Here is a 23,108-nt window from a genome sequence, read left to right on the forward strand (position 1 = left end):
GTTTTAGGAGTCATTGCAGTGTTTCAAGATAGTTACAAGGTCTACCGTGTAGCTGTGAAGTATCTGTAGCTTCCATGGAACAAATGGGAATTTTGCTTACGATAAGGCTTCCAGCGTGGGTTACAGACCCCAAGCAGCCCTGCTTTCTGCTCAGATGGGGGATGTGTCTTCCCCGATCGTATTTGCAGTCTGTCTGCCAGTCAGCCCCTTCCCTTCACTGGGGGATACAGGTGCACAAGATATACAAAAGGGAGGCCTGCAAGCACTTGGCAAATAGAGAATTTCTTTAAACCCACGTCTTTTAAATGCAAATGAAATCTAGTGTTAGCTTCTTTTTCCTTTTGGTAGGAGTAATTGGAGCTAAGGTTTTATACATAGTAGTAATATATGCATAAAATCAATTAAGTTCTAGGAATGCTATAAACTGTTCTCTAAATCCAAGTCATTCAGTCCCAAACAGCAAAAGAAATGGACAAAAGTGAGAGCTGAAAAATAAGAGAAAGGAGCAAGGTACAAATATTTAGCTCCTGATACTTACCTTCACTGCGCTAGGAAATAATATTAGGAATAGGTTCATAAAGGGTGAATTCTGTATCCATTCTTTATCACTTGGACTTTAAATCAAGAGTAGTGTTGTAGTTTAACTGTAAATGCCTATCTTGCTGTAGGAATTGCCAAGCAAAATTCATGCCCTGTATTAGCAGGAAGTCAGAGTTGGATGGTCATGATCTTTTCTGCCCTTTCAGATTTACAGGGCAAAAATACTCAAGCGGCATGTAGAAATACATGCTTAAGGTACGCCTGTAATTGTAGATTGGTTGTTTGTCGACTCCTGCCCTTCCCATCCATGATCCTTGTTTACATTAGTTTCTGATCCAGCAAACCCTTCTTCTAAATGACTCTATTTTGTAATAGAATGTGGACACTGACAAATTTATATAGTACTACTTAGAAAAAGAAAACAACCCAAATTTAGAATCTTAAAGTGTCTAAACTGTTATGGAGCAATATCAACTTCTTTGGTTGTCCAGTGTTTGTTTGCTTGCTTGTTTTAAAAAGCAGAAACTCTTAATGTTATTGAAGAACCAATAAGCCAGATCAAAGTACTGTTCTTCTAGACAGATATGACTTTTGAGGCTGTGCTGAGCTGTCTCCAAGATGCACGTGTCCTCCATGCAGTTCCTACAAATGCCTTCTGCTTATGGCTTTTTCTTCCCTTTCCCTTTGGCTTGTTTGTTTGCAGAAAAAAATGGACAGTCGGGAATACCAGGATGCACAAGGTTTTGCAGCAGATATTCGGTTAATGTTCTCTAATTGTTACAAGTACAATCCTCCAGACCATGAAGTGGTAGCGATGGCCAGGAAGCTACAGGTAAAGGTGTTGGCAAACGCATCTTCCAGAGTATGTTTAGTTCAGCTACAAGGTGTCGATTGAGAGATCTAAGCGTGGATCTGCTCTTGGCACCAACAAAGGAGAGCTGGTGATTCTTCCAGCCCTTGGAAAGAGCCATGTTCTCTGCTGCAGAACTGTTGCGCTCTTCACATGGCATGGCCCAGCACCACATTCCACTCCTAAAATGTTATAATCGTTGCTGTATAAAGTAATGGGAGAATTTTCTTGGGCTTACAGAATATGTATGCCCATCTGTATGTTATTATTTACTTGTACAGCACCTTGTGTAGTGCAGTAAGACCCGGACCCATAGTGGGGTGTCTGGTGTGATTAAAAAGGCCAGAGTGAGGTCTTTGTGGCTGAGGCTCCTTTTGTCACCAGTTTTTCCCCCCTTTTTTGTAGGATGTCTTTGAGATGAGGTTCGCAAAGATGCCTGATGAGCCTGCAGAGGCCCCACCTCTGCCTCCACCAACAGCACCAGTGGTGAGCAAAAGCACAGAGAGCAGTCACAGCAGTGAGGAGAGCTCTTCCGACTCGGATAGCTCGGACTCGGAAGAAGAGCGAGCGACTCGGCTGGCAGAGCTGCAGGAGCAGGTATGGCAACAGCCAAGCTAGGTGTCTGTGTCTGTGCAGTAGAAAGAGCCTAGCAGGAGGAAGGGGTTAATTTATTCTTAAAAAATCCCATCGAGGCTGGGATGCAGCAGAGCAATCTCCCCTTCTGCCAGCTGTGAAATAAGTACACGTTTGATGTAATGTTAATTTTCTTCAAGATAGCCGTTCTCAGTGCTGATGCTCTGTGCTTCCTTCTGGGATCCCAGGGTATGAATGAAGGTGCACACAATACTAGGGATCTGAGAAGAAGAGAGAGACCCATTTTGTATGAGAGCTCAGGCATAATGAAATCTGTCACAAGCTTCTTGTGGGATATTGTCCCCTGTACCCTGTCTGTAGAAGTGAGCTGTTTTGACTGTTGTGGTTGCAAATGCTTAAGCCATGGCCTTTCGTATTATGCAGATAATACAATGCCAGATGCTATAGTGCTTACATGTGCTACTGTAATACAACAAAGCATTAATAAAATAGCTTATCCGTTGTCTCAAAGCAAGCTAGTAGGAGAGCCAAGAAGTGAACCCAGGATTCCAGATGCCAAGTTGTCAGCACTGTAGATGGAGCTATTAAGCTTAATTTTTATTTGCCCCTATAAAACAAGAATGACGTTTTCATTTGAGTCAGCTTCTGCGTACTTGCACTGCGTTTTTAAAAGAATTTCGAATCAAGCAAAGTCTCCTGAGTTCAATCACTAGACTGCTTGATCCTTGACTTTGGGATATGCTTACACCTTGGGATGTAGAGCAAGGGTATGTGGAGGCATCAGTTATCTTGCCTTGAAGTCTGATTAATTTTTTCACTCTTCTCCCTCAGCTAAAGGCCGTCCATGAGCAGCTAGCTGCATTGTCACAAGCACCAGTGAACAAACCAAAGAAAAAAAAAGAGAAGAAAGAAAAAGAGAAGAAGAAGAAAGATAAAGAGAAGGAAAAAGAAAAGCACAAAGTAAAAGCTGAGGAGGAGAAGAAACCCAAGGTGGCTCAACCACCAAAACAAACCCAACAGAAGAAAGCCCCAGCTAAGAAAGCAAACAGCACAACCACAGCTAACAGGTGAGAGCCTGCCTTCTGCAAGTTACCTTAATGGAAATGCCAAGAGCTTCCAGCCCAGTTCTCCTGTCCCCGATGAATTCCTGGTGAAGCTCAGTTGTCAGAGCGGTATTAGCTTGCTGTTGAATAGTGTCCCCATTCCCAGACAACTCCAGGGAATCTTTAAGTTAGAGCTGGCAGTGGAACCATCATATTTTCACTGTCCAACTCTCTTAGAATCCCTGCCTGATCACTCTCAGATAAGGTTTTGCTTTCTGCCTTTTGCGCAGCCAGCAAGAACATGCCATTTCATTGCTGCCCCCCTGCTGCTACATGGGCTTGTTGTCATGCCTCACAGGGCTAAAATATAATAGGAGTAGAACAGCTGATCTCAGATTTCTGAACTTTTTCAGAAGTTGTGGTGCTGTTTAAGCCATCTGGCTAGAGGTTCAAAGCCAAAAGCATTGGGATGTTTGTTACAAGGGGGGTAGAAAAAAGGAGTTCATTGCTTCTATATACCCATTAATGTTTCCATGCTTGCCAACCCCCCCCAGGCAGCCCAAGAAAGGAGGCAAACAGGCATCTGCAACCTACGATTCAGATGAGGAGGAGGAAGGTCTGCCCATGACCTATGATGAGAAACGACAGCTCAGCTTGGACATCAACCGTCTGCCTGGGGAGAAGCTGGGCAGGGTGGTGCACATCATCCAGTCACGGGAACCTTCCCTCAGAGACTCCAATCCTGATGAGATAGAAATAGATTTTGAAACGTTGAAGCCCACAACTTTACGAGAACTGGAGAGATATGTGAAATCTTGTTTACAGAAAAAACAAAGGAAACCATTTTGTAAGTTACCTCCTGGGGCACGTGTTCCCTCACCAGCTCTTGGGCTCAGCTTTGGAGTCAGGGCATGTGTGTGAGGATTCTCTTATCCAGCTCTTTAGAGATGCTTTTCTTCCATGAAAATGTACAGAAACTTTCTGGTTTTTCTGTTCTTTGTTCCCATGATGTCATGCCGTGGAGACCTGGAGGACTATTGTGTTCCTCTACAAGACCTGTGTGATACCTTTATTTATCATCTAGAATCTAGAAGGCGCTATAAAGGCTTCAGTCTCATTGTGTTAGGTGTTATGTGCACACATCTTGAAGGATCAGTTTCTTATCCTGAATAGTTTAGCATCTAATTAGGAAGGAAACAAAAAGCATGGTTGGGATCCAAAACACCAAGGGAATAAATAACTTGCACAAAGTTACCTGGGCAACCTGTGGGTTCTGGGTGTAAGTGACTTGAGTTGTATATTCATCCCAAAACTGCTCTTCCTAGATGGCCCGATCACCATATTGCCCTCAGTCTCTATCAGATCAGAGGGTTAATGTTAATGCACTACCAAGTGTACCATTTAGTACGGGACAGACTTTTCTCTGTGCCTCATCTACAGAGAGTGAATTGTTGTGGCCCCTTGAGAGCTTAGCGCCAGCTGAATAGCAATAGGATCACTTACCTGAAGTGGTCCTGGCTCTGTCCATCTGCTTGTTGGTTAAGAGGGAGTTGTCCTGTTGTGAGTAGCTACTGTGTTATACTCTTAACTCTTGCAGAGCACCTCCGTTTCTTCACCATAGGATTTTCAGATAGGCCTAAGCAAAGCTCAGACTTTGACCCTTCTTTTTGCTTTTTAATACACTGCTTTGATTCCCCCCTCCCCGCCCTGTATCCTTCACTGTTGGAATAGCTCAGGAAAAGATTTTCCAGAGTGGTTAGGAACAAGAAGCATCCTTTTGTTTGGGGACCAAAGTGTAGAGTAAAGCAGTTAACCTCAGATGTCCTCTCCTCTGAGACTGGTACACCCTGAGCTGGCAGGCTGGTGTGCCTGACCCCAGCCGGACTCTTGTGCTGTCTGCTGTCTATTGCAATGCTTAGCGTCCAGGGGCGCACCCTCTTAGGACTGTGCTTTCCAGATTTCTTTTTTTAAATCATTGCTTTAAAACAGCACAGAGAAATGTAGGTATTTCCTTGCTGGATCAGGCAAAATATCTGGCCCCTGTCTTGTGCTTCTGATGCTGGCCAACACCTGTGTTCAATTACTCCTTCTTTGGAGGGTTATTTCTTCTGCTCATAAGTATGAGTATTGCTGGTACTTCTCACCATTTCCATCCTAACTGATGCAGCTACATTCCTGTTGTCTGCCAGCCTTTGCCTCAGTTGGTTTTTAATTAGTCCTCTTTGGTTTGTTTTATATTTAAAGCAACATAAAACACAGTAAATTCTTGCGTGAGGTATCTTAAGTTTTAATGGCAGATGCTTACTTCTGACAACCTTTAATGGGACACTTTATTTTACAGGGCAGAAAACCCATGTAACAATTCTGTAATTACAAATGTGTAACTATTGACCATATAACTGGCTGGTAAGTAACCTGTAACTACAAGGTTATTACATGGCTATTTCTATCTTCTAAAATACTTTCCAGAAGGTCTCTCTTGAAAAAGTGCATGTTACAGGATGATGGCGATTGGATGATCTAGACAACGTCATATGTTGTCCTCTATCTGGGATGTGTAGTTGCTGTGTGATCACTTGATCTTAGCAGTGTCACTGCAGAGTGGTTGCACAGATTTACATGCCCTGTAAAATAGTGATGTCCACTCTTTTTCGCCTGCAACCGTGCAGTTTCAGAAATTGTGCGTTCCTCCTCCACAGCTGCAAGTGGAAAAAAGCAAGCAGCAAAGTCAAAAGAAGAGTTAGCTCAGGAAAAGAAGAAAGAACTAGAGAAACGGTTACAGGACGTCAGTGGGCAGCTAAACAACAACAAGAAACCTGCAAAGAAAGGTAATGGCTTTGGCTTTACTGTGCTAACAATGCCTGAAAAGTTGCGTATGTAGGTAGACTTCCTCACTGAGGGAAAACTGCTGCCGCCCTGTAGCCTTGGGTTATCTCTGTGACAGTTGCCCCAGTTGGTCAGTAGTGTCAGGGTACAGCGAGTTACTGCTGGGCACTGAGCTACTGTGTGGGGGCTGCTTTGGTCCCTGTCCAGGTGGAAGCTCTCCTGGGTGGTAAATGTGAGGTGTCTTGGAGGCAATTCATCCTTCAGAGGGAGGAGGATCTTCTCCTCTGTGTTAGCCTGTGCAGGACTGTGCGTACAGACCAGTACCACGGAACATCTAACAGATGATTTTTCTCCATTGTGGGATTAAAAAAAGCCCAAGCCTCCATGTAGTGCAATAGCGTGAAAGATGGTACAAAAGGTTCTTCCAGTGCAAACTAAGCTTCTTCCAGCTTCGCACAAGCCAGGCAGGGTTTCTTGTGATCAGAGGTTGCACTGAAGCACGTGAGGCTGTGGACACAGCTCCCCAAGTGCTCTGCGCCATCTCACCATGAGCACTGTAGGGCTGTGGAGGACATTGCCCTCCCTTAGGGCTCCTGTGCGGATCCCAGACTTTCATGGTCACCTGCAGCCTGAGAAACCTTGCCATCCATTGGTAGGACAGGCCTTGTCACAGCAAGCAAAGGCTGCGGGTAAATAAGCTGCCCTGGCAAAACAAAGTTGTGAAGGAAGCCGTGGAGGATGAAGGCTGTGGGCAAACCTTTTCTATTTCAGTTCCTTGCAAGTAATCCCACCGCTGCCTTCTTCCCCGCAGAGAAATCCGGCTCGGCTCCCCCCGGAGGCCCTTCCCGGCTCAGCAGCAGCAGCTCCTCCGAGTCCGGGAGCAGCAGCTCCAGCGGCTCCAGCTCAGACAGCAGCGATTCGGAATGAGTTACAGACACTTACACACAAAACACAAAATGGACATCACCCTCACCGATGCTCTGCAGTGTTCCTTTCTCTCCTTAATATACTACTCTTGTTCCACGGTGGTCAGGTTTTTTTCCTCTCCGTTTCTCTGACTTTTTTAATTTTATTTTTTAATTCAGTGTTATAAAAGGTTTCTTCCATTTTTTGGGGGGGCACTCTTTTAATAGGTCAAAGATCTTTGCGTGTGCGTGTGCGTGTGACTAGACTTTATGACAAATAGTTCCCTTTGCATAAAGTCTCTAAAATACATTTTAACTGAATAAGATTGGTTGAAAATGGAAGAACTTTGAACTCTTAGCAGGAGATAAATAGCAAGTTCTGCAAGGTTTGTAGTACACTTCCCTCCCGCCCCTTCCCTCTCCCCAGAATGTTCTCTTTTAATAAGCCTGCCTGGCTCACACAAGGTAAAAAAAAAAAAAAAAAAAAATCTTTTTTTAAAGAAATCGCTGTAAAATGGTACTGTATCCGAAAGATGTTAGCTTTTGAACTAGTTGGTGTATTTGTTATTAGCACTAGTATTCTTAATCTCGAAGTCTACAGTGTGATGAAAATGTCAGATGCTATCATCTTTTTACATAAAAACAAAAACACAAAAAAATTCTCATGTACTGTGGATTGCTAACATGCTTTTTGTTTTTCTAATCTTGGTAGAGGCATAGGCACCTGTTCAGGAAGGTATTTAAGCATGAATTTAACTTTAAGCACATGAGCAATATAAGTGGTTGCATTTCTTGGTTTTCCACTCAAAATTTTCATTTTTCTTGGGGGTACGTTGGGAAGAAGGGAGCAAGGGACACTCAAGTTTCTTGGGAATGTTATTTTTAACATCAAATAGATAATTTCCAGGAAATGCACACTCTCTATGAAAGTTTTCATTTAATTGAAAACAGTTTTTGGCTGAAAGTTCTCAGCTGGACCTCAGAGTGATCCCTGCAGAGTGACCAAGGCAGTCATGTGCTCGTTATTAGACACATGCTTAAGTATTTTCTCCATGACAAGCACCTCAGTCTGGGCTTAAAATAAAGGAGCACTTGAGCTCCAGCTGAGGCTGAGCTGGCAGGGGAATTGGAGAGGGATGTTGTGTGTGTTTGCGTTTTGGGTTTTTTTGTTTTGGGTTTTTTTTTCCCCCCTCTCCTTATCGTTTCAGTAGTGAGCTCCTAGAAAGGGAATGCTACTTCTGTGTCATGCAGGGTGCAGGTTTCCAGACACTGAAATGCTTACCTCAATAAAAAGAAAAAAGAGGGGAGGGAGAAAAAAAGAAAAGAGACAATTTTTTAAGGCTTGCAATTTTTTGAGTCCAGCCTAATGTTTTGACCTGCACTGCTGCAATACACTCTGTTTTCACTGTCCCTAATTTCATGTATATACAAGTACTTTATTTATTAAACACCATTGGTCATTTAAAACTTAATAAAAAAATAACAAAAGCAAAGCTGCATTATGCAGACTAGCAGAAATGCAGACTTTTAATGTGGTTTGAAACAGATTAAAAAAAAAAAACAAACAACAAAGCAAATAAAAATCTGAGATTTTATTTAAATACATTGGACGTTATACCTACAGGTGCTACAGTCCAGTCTACTGTGTGTCTGGTGCTCTGTCATGTTTGGTGTGTTCATTTTTGTAATTTGTTTCCTCTCTCTTTCTCTTTTCACCCCAGCCCCCTTTTTTCCTGTTTTGTACAGATTTTGGAGACATACAGGTAGATACAATTTCTTGATGCAGCATGTTACTATTTTCTCAGTAGTATTTCCAGAGGTCTTTCTCCCCCTCTCTTTTGTAGAACAGTGGGGGTTTTTTTCTTTTATAAACCAATTTTAAGAAAACACCAGTTCTATAATTATATAAAATTTGTAATCTGAGGGGCAGAAATTTATTGTAAATTCTTAACTTTTTATTGTAAAGAAAAAATATACAGAGTTTAACAGAAAGTTATGCCTTTCCCTCTCCCAGCACCAGCCCCTAAGGCTGCCTCACTACTGTGGGGTAGCCCTAAAATTCGCCCTGCTGCAATCTCTGTTAGTGGTTTGCCAGAGGCCCCGTGGTGCAGATTGCACTAACTTTTATTTTTCACATAGGTGAGTGGCCCCAGAGGACTCCGCAGCCCCAGCACATGATTTTCATTGCACGCTCAGCCTCCAAGAGCTGGGACAGGAGATCGCGTGCTGAGATGTGTGGTGTCTGGGGGATGTCCCTTTGCTGGAAAGCTGGGGAAGCGCAGGGCCAGCCTGTTAGTAACACTCCATGGTTTGCACTTCCAACTGCATCCACACTCAGCTGCCGGTCTCTTACTGCCCATCGACTGCTAGACACTTACGCATCTGTCTTTAAAAATCTGTCTTTCAAAGATCAGCATTTTCAGAGTGTTCTGATGTGCATCTCGTACAGCTGACATGCCTCTGTCCCTGGCTTATCTGTGTAGTGGCAGTAACATACTCTCCACAGTTTGCTGTAGAAAAGAATTTGCATTTTTTTTGCTAAGGGCTGAGAGCACAATGCTGTGTTGCTGTGAGGCACTGAGTTCCTCCTATAAGTTGCTGGGCTTCTTCGGCTCATTTTGCAATCCCCAGGGTGCTTGGGCTGTTGGCAGGAGGGTCTCAAGTCTTTGCAGGTAGTTTCCCATAGTATTTTAAAGTGGATGAACTAGGGTATTCCAGTTCTTACTGAAATTAATGATTTTTCTTTTCCATTAACAATGGAGTTATTTTTAGTTCCTTTTTTTTTTTTTTAAATTCTGCCCATAAAAAAAATCTTCCCCTAGACAGATCCTTAGTAATATATTTTCAGAATTTACTGTGAGAAAATGTAATATAGACCTAATTAAGAGCTTAGGTTTTTTTAATGGGGTTGGGTTTCATCTGTGTTTCTCCTATTGTCCGAGACTTGCATTATCAAAACCAGCTAGTATTTTAATTAAAATAGCTGCAACCGATTCAATACCATGACAACTTGGATAAACAAGCTCCCAGTTTTCCCTGCTTGAAACCTCTTCCTGTGTGCATTAACCTGAGCTATGTCGTTGATGTACCACGGTGGTCGCTCCCGTGTGGAGAACAAACAGCAGGCAATAGCAGCCCGCCCGGCAGCCGCTGTCGCCGGCATCACCGCCACGCAAAGCCCGGGGACCTGGCTCTGCAGCGTGCCACCTCCTCCGACGTCGGGGACAACCCCGCTGACCACAGCCAGGGTACAGACATTCCTCTAGGACGCATAGGTCTGTCCCACCAAAATCAGTGGAAAGGTTAGAGCCAAAGGGTTGGGGACCAAGCGTGAAGTGATGGAAAGGGGCCTGGCCTGGGACTGTCTGCAGCACTGGAGGAGGATCCCTATTTTAGTTGGCAAACCTGTCCTAACTTGGGGATTTGCAAGGAAAACAAGCAACCAAAACCACCAAGGAAGATGAAGAACCACCTGCATATCTTTGATGTACCCAGCTGCAACTTGGGCTACCATCTAGTGGGAAACTTTTGCTTGTTTTCATGGAAAGTAAGGTGTTCCCTATGAAATGGCAGTTCACAGGAGAAATGCGTTTTGGCATGACCTTCATTTCAGGAAAGAAATTGGTGACTCTTCATTTCAAAATGTTGTTCTTACATCTTTTCATTTTCGTATTGTTTGTAGTGCTCATTATCTCCCGACATGTCAGTAGTGGTGCCTCTTGTATCTCCAGATCAGAGTGTCTCCAGGAAAGAAGAGATGTTTTCAGTCCATAGTAAGTAGCAGCAGCCCTTAATGAGTTGGAAACTGAAACAATAGAGCATTTATTTAACTGAGTTTGTATTGCATGACATGTCAGTACCAATGTCATGAAATAACTTTAAAATTATCAAGCATAAAACATTTGAAATAACATTTTTAAACTTAAGAATAAAAAAAATGAAATTTTTATGGTAGAATTTTTCTTGAACAAAGTTTAACTTTGTTTTCCAGGGGAAACTTCACTGAAATCAGTATGATTTCATATGTATGCATACACACAAATAGTTTTATTGAAACTGTTTTTTCTGACAAATTCCTGTTTTGACAAAACAATATCCGGCCAGACCTTTTATCAATCAACCAGCATTACTGCACCTTTAAAAACTTTTTTAAACTTTATCTGATTGTAAGGTCAGCCTGTTTCTTGGCATACCATCAGCTGTAGGCTCAGTGGGACCAGAGGGAGATCCGCATCCCATGGGCTCAGGCCCTGATCCATCTACTAAAGGAATCTGTTGGGTACAACAGCTTTCCGCTAACCAAATGTTGTCTATACAAAACCATTTCAGTTTTGTATTGATGTGATTTTAAACTTTCCTACCGACAGGGTTTGTAACTGTAGAACTGATATTTCAGGACTATGTAACTTGTTTGGGAGTGTGTGTATAATAGATGCACACGCCCACCCACACACACACACAAGCACGTGTGTGCGTGTATATATACAAATTAGTTACCCAGTGAGGTCTCTTTCCATGTTCTCTATGTGGTAGAAGCAGACTGCAGTTACCTAATCTAGTTCTTTCTCTGTTTTGGGGACTCTTAGACCAGTTTTTAATTTTTTCCTTGTTTTGAAAGGAATGATGTTTTTTAAAGTTGGGGTTGGAGCTAGGGGGAAGGGATCGGGGCATGACAAAAACCACAACCTTTTTAGTACTGGATTTTAAAAAGATATATTCTCAAACATGAGCAGTTACCACTAGGGCTAACTGTGGGCAGGCTCTGCATTGTTGAAGATAAATTTAGGGTAAGGATTCATTACACTAGCAGCATTATCTTGCTTGTAAAACAATGAGATGCATTTTTTTAAAGAAATGGTATTTGCATATCTTTTTAAATGTCATTTTTAAAAATAAATAAACCACCAGCTAGGATTTGACACAGGCCACTTAGAACTTACCCCTGATACTGGCATAACCAATCCAGAAAGATTTGTTGTTGTATTTTTGTTTTGTTTTTGGGTTTTTTAATATTTAAAAAATTGTTACTTTTCTGTATGATGTGCATGCAAATTTACCGTAACTCTTTTTCTTAAAACTTTTTAGTGCCATTTCTAGTATATTCCTGTAAATGTCAGTTACTGAAAAGAAATGAGTCAATGTAAGTAGTTTAGCTTGTTTATTGCAAATTGCTGGCCTCAAACACAACAGAATTAAAAAAAAGAGTTAGAAAGTAATCTTTGATGTTACTGGTAATCATGGACCCTGGTCCTGGGGCATTCGTTTTGTTTTCATAATAAAAAGAAAAATTGTTTTGTGTGTGCAGTTTGATCCCATACTTTCCCCTCTCCTCTCCCTTCCCTTTTCTCATCTCCTTTTTCAGGTGTTGCTCTTGCTGCAGTTGAAAACTGGTAGGGCTTTGATCGAGCAGTCAGTTGAGTAGCAGTGCTGATAGGCAAACATAAATATACTAAGAGTCCTAATGCCACGAGTATGGAAATAATTTGGAAGTCATTTTGCAAGTCCAGTTGTTAGTGCTGATGGAGTGCCACACTAATGGGGCAAACTGCTTTCATAGCAGGGGGCAAGTCTGGGGCACTGCCAGCTTGGCCTGGGGTCTCTGAATCATGGGTCAGTGCCTGGCGTAGACATGCTCGAAATACACCTTTCTGTTGGTGAGGGAAACGCTCAGGCTGCTTTAATGTACCAGGGCAGCCAAGGAAGGACTGTTACTCTGCTAGAAGCCTACAATCTGAAGGGCTCTTAGGTTACGCGAGAACTGCATCTGAGTGAGGTAAGTTCAGCTGAAGAAGAGGAGATAGAAATTTCACCCAGGTTTAATGCTGACTATTTTCAAGCCACCAGGACCTGAAGGAACCAGAGGGACTTTCTCACCAGCACTGGCAGCGATACCTGCTCCACCAGCCGGTGCTGGCCCTGGAGGTCAGCGAGCCCAGGGTGACCGGGACATGGAAGACACAACTGGGAAATTGGGGAGGCCCAGAGTAGCTGGTCACATTCACAGCGGAGTCTTGACATTACTGTGTGGTGGCCAAAATCTATTTTGGTCACTGGAGAGGATTCAGGTTGGTTTTGCTGTTAACGTTTCTCAGATGCGTGCCTGATGGTTTATTTAAAAGGTAAGGGTTACAACAGCCAGGTTTCCCCAGGGTTAATCTTTCTCTAACCCTGTTCCTGCTCGCTGGGTTTAAAAGCCATGCTCTCTCCAAGGTTTCAGCAAACCTGTTTTGCTTAGCTGTTGTATCTGTGTAGCTGTGTGTTGTATCAATGATACCCCCAAAGGAAATGTTTGTTCAACCTATCCTCTCAAAAGTCTCCTCTGAGGCAGTTGCCCCAAAGGAGGATGTTTTCTTTAGCATTTACTAGTGAGTTATTTCTAGGTGCATCAAGGAGTGCTGCTTCCTACAGGTTTGGAGGAGGTTAAGGACAGGCAGAACACAGTTGAGGCTCAGCTCACACCGATACCTGTATCGATAGCGGTGGTTGCATGTGTGACATCCAGAGGCTGTCCTCATCCCCAAATGCACCGCTAAGACTTGACAAGGGCTGCTGGGCTTGGAAACCTGGAGGAGCCTCCTCCGCACACGGCCAGTCTTCACAGGTAAAGCGGTGTGACTTTGGGGAGGGAGGTTACCCCCAGCCCCACCAGTAACTAAGGTAATTCCCAACTGGGAGGAACTGCCTGTCTGCTGAGCTTTCCCTCTTCTGCCTGGGTGGGGATTGGGAGTGATAATAGCTGTAATCCTCACATGTGCCAAAGTGATTAACATGCAGAAGAAAAACAGCTGCTCGCGATGATGCATTCAAATCATTTTAATGCACTTTATCAAAGAGGCTACAACAGCATTTTAAACAAGTGCATCAACACTACACAACGGGCTTACAGAAATGCTCGCTCATAGCAGCCACTCCACAAACCTGCTGTGACTAATAAGGACACACAGATACGGAAAATAATACAGTCACATTCACAGAGAGATGGAAGAATGAGTCGCACTCTTCCTGTACTGTCATGCCCAGCCTCAATCCTGGAAGAATTTATGCACGTTTTTATTCTTCTATAGTCCAATTAACACTCTTCAAATAACTGAATTTTGGTTTACCAGCCACATAAACAAAAAGAGACTGATTATACCCAAAATAATCAACTTTCTTACTGAAATAAAAAAAAAAAAAGTGGGGTGTTTTTTCTATAAGAAAAGTAAAGAAAATGAACAGCTGGTTTTGGGGATGTGCTGTTCCTTAAACTCCCAGAGTTCGCATGCTCCCATGGGCTGCTGGAAAGGCCCTGAACCCACGTCTCCTGCCTCTCCAGGTCGCTTCCACCTGCAGTTTCCAGGGGAGCTCTCAGACCAGCTTCCTGCCCATTTGTAAAATTAATCACCGGTTCACTCGGCCAAGAACCGGAGCCCTGGGTGGGTCACGCATCCCAGGCAATGCTCTACCTTAAACAGCACGCGCAGTACGGGAGCACCGCCACCGCTGCCAGCAGCTTTCTGAGTCTCACTAGTTCCGTGAATCTCGTTGAATGCTTTTTCCCCAGTTGAAAAACATTTATTCACCAAAATATTTCTCAGCCAGAGCTACTCCTGGTAAGATCAAGAGGACTATGTGAGCATGCAGAGCAATGCACAGGTCTGCGAAGCACTGAGGTCCATCAGCAGGTTTAGTTTTATGAGCACACACGTAAGGTACCAAACATCAACACATGCATAAATAGTACTTTAAAAAAAATGAGCTGCCTATGGTTTGCAGTGTGTACACATGCTATGGATCAGGGCTGAGTACATCAAACCTCTATGACCTCACATTAAAACAGGTATGTTCTGCTCAGCACATGAAGTTAAGTAAACTCAAGTGTGTGTGTTGTAGCATTTAACCCACACGGGAGAGGTGGAGAAGATTGTTCTTCACTGTATTAAAAAAATAAAGTGCTTGATAAATGAACAAGAGGTTTTAGATAAATATAAGTAATGACTGTGCCTAATTTTAGGCAGGTAAATAATCCATACTGAAGTCAACATCAAATACTGATTTACTTGAAGTTAAGCCTATACCTAAGCGCTGCTGGATTAGGCACACAGGGCTGCAGGAGGACATCCGAGGCAGGACATAAAGGGAGTCTGTGACTTAAGCCCAATGTTATACTTTAATGCTGAACCCTGGGCACATAATTAGCACCCCTAGAAGTGGTACTGCTTTGTTTTTAATAAAGATTTAGGTGCTTGCCAGGTGGAGTTTCTCAGCTTGATCTTGCCTTGAGCAAGTTAGGGATTCAGCTCTAACGGAAACAACCTGAAAGCAGTCTCTGTTCCAAGAAGTGCAACTGTAGTATTTTCCCCTCCTAAAATCCTTCAGTTAGTTGAAACAAATCCTCCCAGGTGCAACTTTTAAAACACATGCACCAACTCTACTATCCAACCCAAATTAGAAGATAAACCCTTCGAAGCTACTGCATGCATTAAAACTTAAACGCAAAGCAAACTTCAGTAGACTGTTTTCTTCCGTAACCGAACTCTGGGGGCAGGTATGTACTGTGTAGGAGTTTCCCTATGTCCCTTAGCAGGAGATGTTTGTATTTACAGGAGCTTTCCTCCTGTTGCTTTCCTGGGACTGTCCCTCCCCTTCAGGTGGTTCACTTGGTGATCCGTCCCTGAAGCGTGGGCTGGGAATCTACCTGCGTGAAGGGGGTCAGCTCCACCGACTCCAGAAGTCCTGTCTGTTATTTCCATAATACCAAACTGTGGCATCAGAGAGGGCCTTTTGCTTTGCGCAGGATAAAACTGCAGCGCACCCTTCCTGCCAGGTGTTTTGAAGGCTCAGATGAAATTCTCCATACATTCCTTCCCTCTTTCCCCCCACAATAAATCACTTCATTACCTGGTTGTAAGAGACCGCTTCCAGGGCAGTAATTAAAGGGAGGCAGGGCAAGCAGAACAAGTAATGGCTGGGTAGTTTTGCAGATCACCTTCCTGAAAATCTTAGCCTCGACGGAAACGGATCTGTGCTTGCCTCTCTCCCACCAGCATTCACAGAGCTTTGGCCATGGGTGAGGACTAGCAAGTGAAAGTGCCTGCTGGGGATGGTTCCTAAATGACAGCGGGTGTTTCTCACGGTACACGAGCCACTTACAAGCAACATGTGGTCCAGCACGGACCCTGCCAAGATGCTAGGCAGCAAACACGGGCTCGTGAGTTCCCGAGTGAGACTGTTTTTGTTATACACACTCAATGACATGCAAAATCTGATGCTACCAACAGCAAAAAGAAACGTAAACTTCAGAGAGCCGTTCTGGCCTATCCCGTACACACTGCTTTAGCCGCAGGTCTGTCGTGAGGATGGTGCAAACCCATCTCCCCCAGCTTGATACAAGTCTGGTTTGTCTCCACGTGGGGATTTCTGATGCAAAGCCACCGAAATTACATAATAGCACAAAACTTAGATTGCCCCGTGTCCCTGGGGACATCCAACTTGTTTTTGTCCCGCACCAGGATGGCTTCATTGCCGTACTGCGAGTACCACATACTCCGACTCCGGCTCAGGTAAGTGTTGGGGGGGGCCGACTCCAGTTTCTGCTGCTGCTGCTGCCAGATGAGCAGAGAGGTGTCCCTGTACCGCAGCCGGGCGTAGCCCTCGGACAAGGCTTTTTCGGGCAGGGGCACCCTCCCGTTCATTACTTTGTCAGTCATCCGCTCAAGGATAGCTCCGAAGACGAGAGCTCCTTCCCGGCAGCTCCGAAATACACCCCGCTGGGTCGGTCCAGGTTGACTGCTGCTGCTTTGAGCTCAAGGGAGAACATCCCCAGGGGCACGGCTCTTGGGACCCACGAGCCGTTGGTCGGTGTAACCACCACTCAGGAGAGGGAGCGGGGATACGCGTGCCCCAAAATCACAACGGGCAGCCTGGCCTTGCTTAAATAGCAAGCCAGGACTTTGGAAAGCTTATCCAGTGGTGACGCCGCTATGTGTTTCATCTTGCGAAGAGACCACACGCACACGAGCTGCTTGTTGTTGAGAGTCCATGAAGTATCTCGATGGATGTGAGCGGTGGCTCCACGGCGCTGGGCTTGCTCTGCAGCCGGGCAGGACGGGCTGAGCGGCTCTGGCTGAGCTTTGCTTCCCTGAAGAACAGATCCCGAAGCCGTAGGGCAGACCTAAGAGGTCACCAACGCCCAGGCCCACGCGTGAACTCTCCACCCGTGCTCCACGCTGACGCCAGACTGACGGACGGGCGCTTAGCAGGTCACGTACTCAGGGATGCAGGAGAAGATGCTGCCTCCGGCCCCGGTTACGGTACCCGAGCTGGGATGCCCGTCGCCTCCTGACGGCACCGCTTCGGGGCTTCAACCTGGGGGGGGGGGGGGGGGGGGGGGGGGGACGGGACATGGCGAGAGTCACCCCAAGGCCTGGCAAAGGGGGTCCCTGCCCTGCGAGGGCCCCTTTCCCGGCACCACCGTGCCCCCCCCCCCACCTCCCCCCCTCCTCCCCGGACCCCCCCGACCCCTTCCACCGGCACCGCGCACCAACCCACGGCCTCCCGGGGCTTTCCCGCACCCCCTCCTGCCCCTGCGGCGCACCCCGTGGGGCACCCCCCCACCCCTACGGGCCCCCCAAGGGTGCCCCACAACCCCCCCCGGCCCCACCGTGCCTGCGCTGCCCGGCCCGGCCCGGCCCCGGCCCCCGGCGCCGCTCGAACGAGCAGCCGCGGAGGCGCCTCCCGAGCGCATCACGGCGGGAGGAGCCAGCGCCGCCGCCGGGGGGGGCCGCGGGCCGGGGCGGGCTCCCGCGGGGGCACGGCCGTGGGGCTCTCCGGGCGGGGTGCGTGGGGCCGGGGCACGGCAGTGGGGGTCCCCCGAGTGGGGTGCGTGGGGCCGGGGCACGGCAGTGGGGGTCCCCGAGTGGGGTGCGTGGGGGCCGGGGCATGGCAGTGGGGGGTCCCCGAGTGGGGTGCGTGGGGCCGGGGCACGGCAGTGGAGCACCCCGAGTGGGGTGCGTGGGTCTGGGGCACGGCAGTGGAGCACCCCGAGTGGGGTGTGTGGGTCTGGGACACGGCAATGGAGCACCCCAAGGGATTGCGTGGGTCCGGGGCACGGCAGTGGAGCACCCCGAGTGGGGTGTGTGGGTCTGGGGCACGGCAGTGGAGCACCCTCGAGTGGGGTGCGTGGGTCTGGGGCACGGCAGTGGAGCACCCCGAGTGGGGTGTGTGGGTCTGGGACACGGCAATGGAGCACCCCAAGGGATTGCGTGGGTCCGGGGCACGGCAGTGGAGCACCCCGAGTGGGGTGTGTGGGTCTGGGGCACGGCAGTGGAGCACCTCGAGTGGGGTGCGTGGGTCTGGGGCACAGCAGTGGAGCACCCCGAGTGGGGTGTGTGGGTCTGGGACACGGCAATGGAGCACCCCCAAGGGATTGCGTGGGTCCGGGGCACGGCAGTGGAGCACCCCGAGTGGGGTGTGTGGGTCTGGGGCACGGCAGTGGAGCACCTCGAGTGGGGTGCGTGGGTCTGGGGCACAGCAGTGGAGCACCCCGAGTGGGGTGTGTGGGTCTGGGACACGGCAATGGAGCACCCCAAGGGGTTGCGTGGGTCCGGGGGCACGGCAGTGGAGCACCCTGAGTGGGGGTGCGTGGGTCTGGGGCACGGCAGTGGAGCATCCCAAGGGGTTGCATGGGTCTGGGGCACGGCAGTGGAGCACCCTGAGTGGGGTGCGTGGGTCCGGGGCACGGCAGTGGAGCACCCCGAGTGGGGTGTGTGGGTCTAGAGCACAGCAATGGAGCACCCCAAGGGGTTGCGTGGGTCCGGGGCACGGCAGTGGAGCACCCTGAGTGGGGTGCGTGGGTCCAGGGCACGGCAGTGGAGCATCGTGAGTGGGGTGCGTGGGTCCGGGGCACAGCAATGGAGCACCCCGAGTAGGGTATGTGGGTCCGGGGCACGGCAGTGGAACACCCCGAGTGGGGTGTGTGGGTCCAGGGCATGGCCATGGGGCTCCCTGGGTGGGTTGCGTGGGTCCAAGGTCACAGCAATGGGGCTCCCCACACTGGGTGCGTGGCTCCGGGACACGGCAATGGAGCACCCTGAGTGGGGTGCATGGGTCTGGGGCACGGCAATTGGGGCTCCCTGAGTGGGTTGCGTGGGTCTGGGGCATGGCAGTGGAGCACCCTGAATGGGGTGCGTGGGTCTGGGGCATGGCAATGGAGCACCCCAAGTGGGGTGCGTGGGTCTGGGACATGGCAGTGGGGGTCCCCAGGCGAGGTGCGTGGGTCCGGGACACGGCAGCGGGGCTCCTCGTGCTGGGTACATGGGTCCCACGGGTGTCAGCCAGCACTGGGTGCATGGAGCATTTTAAAGGGACACCCAGCCCCGGGTGCGCTGAGCCCCTGGCACTGTACCCCGGGAGCACGGGGGCTGAACTGGGGGAACCTGCTGTTGCCCACCCCGTCCGGCACTGCCCTCGGGAGAGTGGCTCTCCTTGCTGCTGAAGGTGCCGGGGTGCGTCCCAGCCCTGGGATTTACAGCCAGGCCACAGCGTGTTGCTGCCCAGTCTCCTTTCTGGTGGGTGACTGGTGTGGCAGCGATTTGTGCTGGGAGGGTGCCTGGTACCCTTTATACCCCTTCAGTTTTCTCAGGCTCCCCAGTGACTGCCCGTCCATGGGCTGAAGGCAGGTAAGGGACACCCTTATGGGTGCTGAGCCTCATGCGACCGTGGCTGTGACAGCCACACGGGTACATCTGTAGGGTGCACTGCGTGGAAAAGGAGCGTGACTGAGCAGCATCTCCTCTGCCTCCGCTCCTCATCACTGTCCGCTCCAGCGCATTTCCTTAGCCTGACTGTCCCCTGGCAAGCACAGCAAGAAATACGTTTTGAAGAGAGCTGTGCGGCTTATTCTTTTTCTGATGATGCTAAATTTAAGCTCTCAATCTTCTTATCTCCTGTGAATGCAGCGCCATCTAATCTCCTGTTAAGGACCCGATACACTTAACTGGTGCAGAGCTACTCCAGGCGCTGCTGCTGTTCGCTTGGCCTTCATGGACACAAGACCCAGCGGTTTACTTCCATAAGACAGAAGGCACGCTGCAATTCCCAGTTCCCAGAAGATTTAGACCAAACACAAAGAGGGAAGAAAGGAAAAAAAGAAGAATGAATACACTATTAAAATGTTTACAATCAGAAGTGTCCTGACTTTGCTGCTTAATCCGCCTCCTGCTAGCATGGAGGAGCCAGCCCAGGCCCCACCTTGTGGGAGCTGCAGAACAAAATGCAAAATCGTTTAGTGGAACCAGATTTAGGTTTTTGGCACGGGTGAGGTGTCTTCGTCTTCTCTGAAAAATTACCGGTTCTGTTATCGTCAAACTCGGAGCATAACAGAAGAAGCCGGTAAGTGGAGTGGTTGCATTGCCAAGATAAGGTGAGAAGAAAGATTGGAAACTGCCAGACCTCTGAAAGCCAACGACTGTCTCTGACCGTCCACTTGACCCTTCGTCATGACTCCCTGAGACATCTGCCAACAGGACCCTTCCCAAATAAACCTTGGAAGCAGCAGCAGTGGAACGGATGAAGTGAACCCCCGGTGCTGCCCGGCCAATGGTTAGTTCTTCTCCTCCTTCCTCCAAGGAAATCTCTGTCTGCTTTGCTTTCCCTGCGAGCTGCCTCAGGCCTTACCTCTGCTGTAAGACACGGCTTAAATACGGAGCCAGCCTGGCGATTTTCCCCTTACTCAGCTCCTTAGGACTGTGATGCGCTTTGGGGTCTATCTGATTTTGATGGGAAAGCTGTTGGGGATGGACTCTGGTGGAGGAAGGCTGGTTAGTGAGGCTGTGATGATGGTGTTGGGAAGAGGGTGTTACTTGTATTCAGCACAGCTGGGGCATCACGGGCCCCATAAATGAGACTCTTCCACAGAGAAATGCCCAGGAATGTGCCAGCTCCGCCTGCTTGGTACCTGGGGTGAGAGCCCTTTTCCAGTGGAGCTACACTCTCAGGCGCTACCTTTTTCCAGGCTAAACAAAGAGTATCTGTGGCTGACTGCCCCCGTTGCCACCAGTACAAGAAGAGAATCCAGTTCATCCCTCCTGCCAGCATCGAGTTGCTCCGGGTTAATTCTCCTGCTCTCCCTTTACCCGGCAGCAGGCAGTAACCTACATTGCCTGCTCTGGCAGGCGGCGGCACAGGAGAAGACGTGAGCTCTCCTGGCAGGAGTGCAGGGCCGTTAGCAGGAGGATAATTGCAATGACTGTTCCAGGGTGCAAGTTGTCTGGGCAGGTAGATCAGGTGTTTACAGCAGTAGATGAGCCAGACAGAGAATTATTGTCTGTACCTAGTGAACGTTAGTAGTTTAATGCAGCAGCACTTCAATAGCTGTGTGATCTGTCCCTCACTGATGATCGAGTGAGAGCTGCTGCTGAGCAGTGTGTCTGCTGAGCTGTGACTTGCACAGGTTTCCTAAAATAGTTGGTGAAAGGAGATCACAAAATCTAAGGGCGTGATGTAAATGGCACGTAGGCTGCCCGGGTAACTGCTGACAGCTGCCGGTGGTGCCCGAGTTCTGCTGTGACAGCAGCCGTGACGGCTCCTGCTTCTGGGGACGCTGGCTCCAGCTGGAGACAGATGTCCACTGGGCTGCTGGCAGCCAGCAGCGGGTTTGGGACAGGCTGGTGCACGCTTGGTCTAATCCAGAAGGTGGCAATGGCAATCCATAGACACTGGCTGGCTTGGAAATAGGGATTTCTTGGTGCTATTGGCCCTTGTATTAATAGGGATATTTTCAGATGGCTGCTCCAAAGAGGCAGCGTGGCGGCTGCTTCTCTGCATGTGCTGACCAGGGAGTCAGCTCGTCTTCCAGGAGCAATACCAAACATTACAGAAAATACACTTTACTGTGAAATATGGTCATTTCCCAGGTATGTTTTGATCGATTTGTAAGGTACGATCTCCTTGCACAAATTTGTGCATTTAAGTTTCCTTCTTTCCCTCCTTCCATGGCTAGTTTTGCCTATTCCATGCTAGACTGTGATGTTCCCAAGCAGCCCTGTTACGTTCCCAAACAGCCGCTGCTTCACCAGGCATGTCCCCCCTCACACCCCCTCTGCAACGGGACCCGGGCTGCGGTGGCTGCCTGCTGCCCTCTGGCAACAGCTGCCTGACAGTCTCCTTTTATCTAGTTACTGAGACATTTTGGGCTGAAAAAGCATTCCTTCTGTTATTACCTTTCTAGTGCATTCAGTCACCTCTCAGGCTTCTCTCATGCAAGAAAGTAATAAAAGCACATACAGCGAAGCCCGTCAGCAGAGAGCAGAAGCTCCATGCTCGGTCCCCAGCAGAGGGTAGTGTCAGCCTCTGCGTGTGGGTCAGCAGTCTCAGCCCTGTCTGTCTGTCTGTCTGTCCTTCCCTGGCTGGCTGTCCTTCCAGGACTGGCTGTCCTTCCAGGGCTGGCTGTCCTTCCCAGCAGTGCCAAGGGGCACGAGAGGGAATCACCAGCTCTAGCACAACACTCAACCTCTTTAATTTATGCAAGCTCCCTTTTAGCTTTAGGTACATCCTGAAAGCAGCGTCTAGGTCCTCTCCATGTAGCCTCTCCTGTTTCCAGGACATTTCTATAATCTGCAACTCACAGCTCGCTAGCGCGTGTGCTGGATACATGCTCTTCATTGAGCCTTTCCTTACAGGTTGGGTTTTTTTCTTTTTTTCTGCTATCAGAAACACCTCTGCCATCAGCCGATGTGATTGTTGCAGAGGTAGGTGAGAAGCGTACTTGCTTCAACACCTCCCACACAGAGGCTGGCTTTGCAGATGCAGCGATTGTTCCTAAGTGTCCAGGGGCAAGTACGCTTTTTATTATGCCGTAAAAAAGCCAGGCTGTAGCTAGCAGCTTTAATTATACACATATAATAAACTCCTCTGTTGTCCCTCTGCCTACAGACCTGACCTCACAAGGCAGAGTAGTACAGAGTCAACCAAAATTATCCCTGGCAGGACTCCACTCCTTTCAGTAGCCTTGTGATTCCTGCCCAGTGGGTGCTGCTGGAGACCTAGCGGGAGACCAGAAAGAAAAGCCTCAGGAAGAACTAAAAGAATGAGAAAGTTATTCAGAGAATCACCTCCGCAGGGTATGGGGAGCTTCGGACTGAAATCAGCATGCTCCTGAAGACACCCAGGGCAGGGTGTAGCTCTGATGGTGAGACTGGGGCATAGGGATGCTGCTCCCTCTCGGATTATACTGCACTTACCCGCCCTGCCAGAGGGGCAGCGGGCATTGCACAGAGCTGGACCCAAGGCAGATTAAGTGCCAGCACATCAGGCTAAAAGAAGTGCCTTCTTGAAAAAAAACCAATAAACAAACAGCCTACCAAACTTTCC

At 48.2% G+C, this 23,108-nt stretch overlaps 2 protein-coding genes and 1 long non-coding RNA gene across 6 annotated transcripts in view; 2 read left to right on the forward strand and 1 right to left on the reverse strand.

Moving 5' to 3' along the window:
- Positions 1-12,062, forward strand: part of BRD3 (bromodomain containing 3) — a 49,619-nt gene extending 37,557 nt beyond the window's left edge. For 2 of the 4 annotated variants that reach the window (XM_052814285.1, XM_052814284.1), the window contains exons 7-12: positions 1,244-1,372; positions 1,796-1,987; positions 2,816-3,051; positions 3,582-3,874; positions 5,727-5,855; positions 6,665-12,062. In XM_052814285.1, coding sequence (XP_052670245.1) covers positions 1,244-1,372; positions 1,796-1,987; positions 2,816-3,051; positions 3,582-3,874; positions 5,727-5,855; positions 6,665-6,780 — 1,095 coding nt within the window. In that variant the 3' untranslated portion in view covers positions 6,781-12,062. Of the gene's footprint in view, positions 1-1,243; positions 1,373-1,795; positions 1,988-2,815; positions 3,052-3,581; positions 3,875-5,368; positions 5,434-5,726; positions 5,856-6,664 lie in introns of those variants that run through there. The other 2 variants (XM_052814287.1, XM_052814286.1) reach the window with 2 other exon arrangements.
- A 522-nt stretch (positions 12,063-12,584) lies between these two features.
- LOC128154129 (uncharacterized) lies at positions 12,585-22,781 on the forward strand. The gene is made up of 4 exons (XR_008239254.1): positions 12,585-13,359; positions 19,697-22,120; positions 22,161-22,574; positions 22,671-22,781. It is a non-coding gene; the product is annotated as an uncharacterized LOC128154129 (long non-coding RNA).
- On the reverse strand, positions 13,557-17,482 carry BRD3OS (BRD3 opposite strand). Its single transcript, XM_052814289.1, has 2 exons — positions 17,401-17,482; positions 13,557-17,105 (listed from the first exon to the last, which is right to left on the reverse strand). Exon 2 carries the CDS (start codon positions 16,445-16,447, stop codon positions 16,178-16,180), a length of 270 nt encoding a protein of 89 aa, XP_052670249.1. The 5' UTR covers positions 16,448-17,105; positions 17,401-17,482; the 3' UTR covers positions 13,557-16,177.
- Positions 22,782-23,108: the final 327 nt, after the last annotated feature.

Source organism: Harpia harpyja, chromosome 19 (genome assembly GCF_026419915.1).
Source record: "Harpia harpyja isolate bHarHar1 chromosome 19, bHarHar1 primary haplotype, whole genome shotgun sequence".
Taxonomy (NCBI): Eukaryota; Metazoa; Chordata; class Aves; order Accipitriformes; family Accipitridae; genus Harpia; species Harpia harpyja.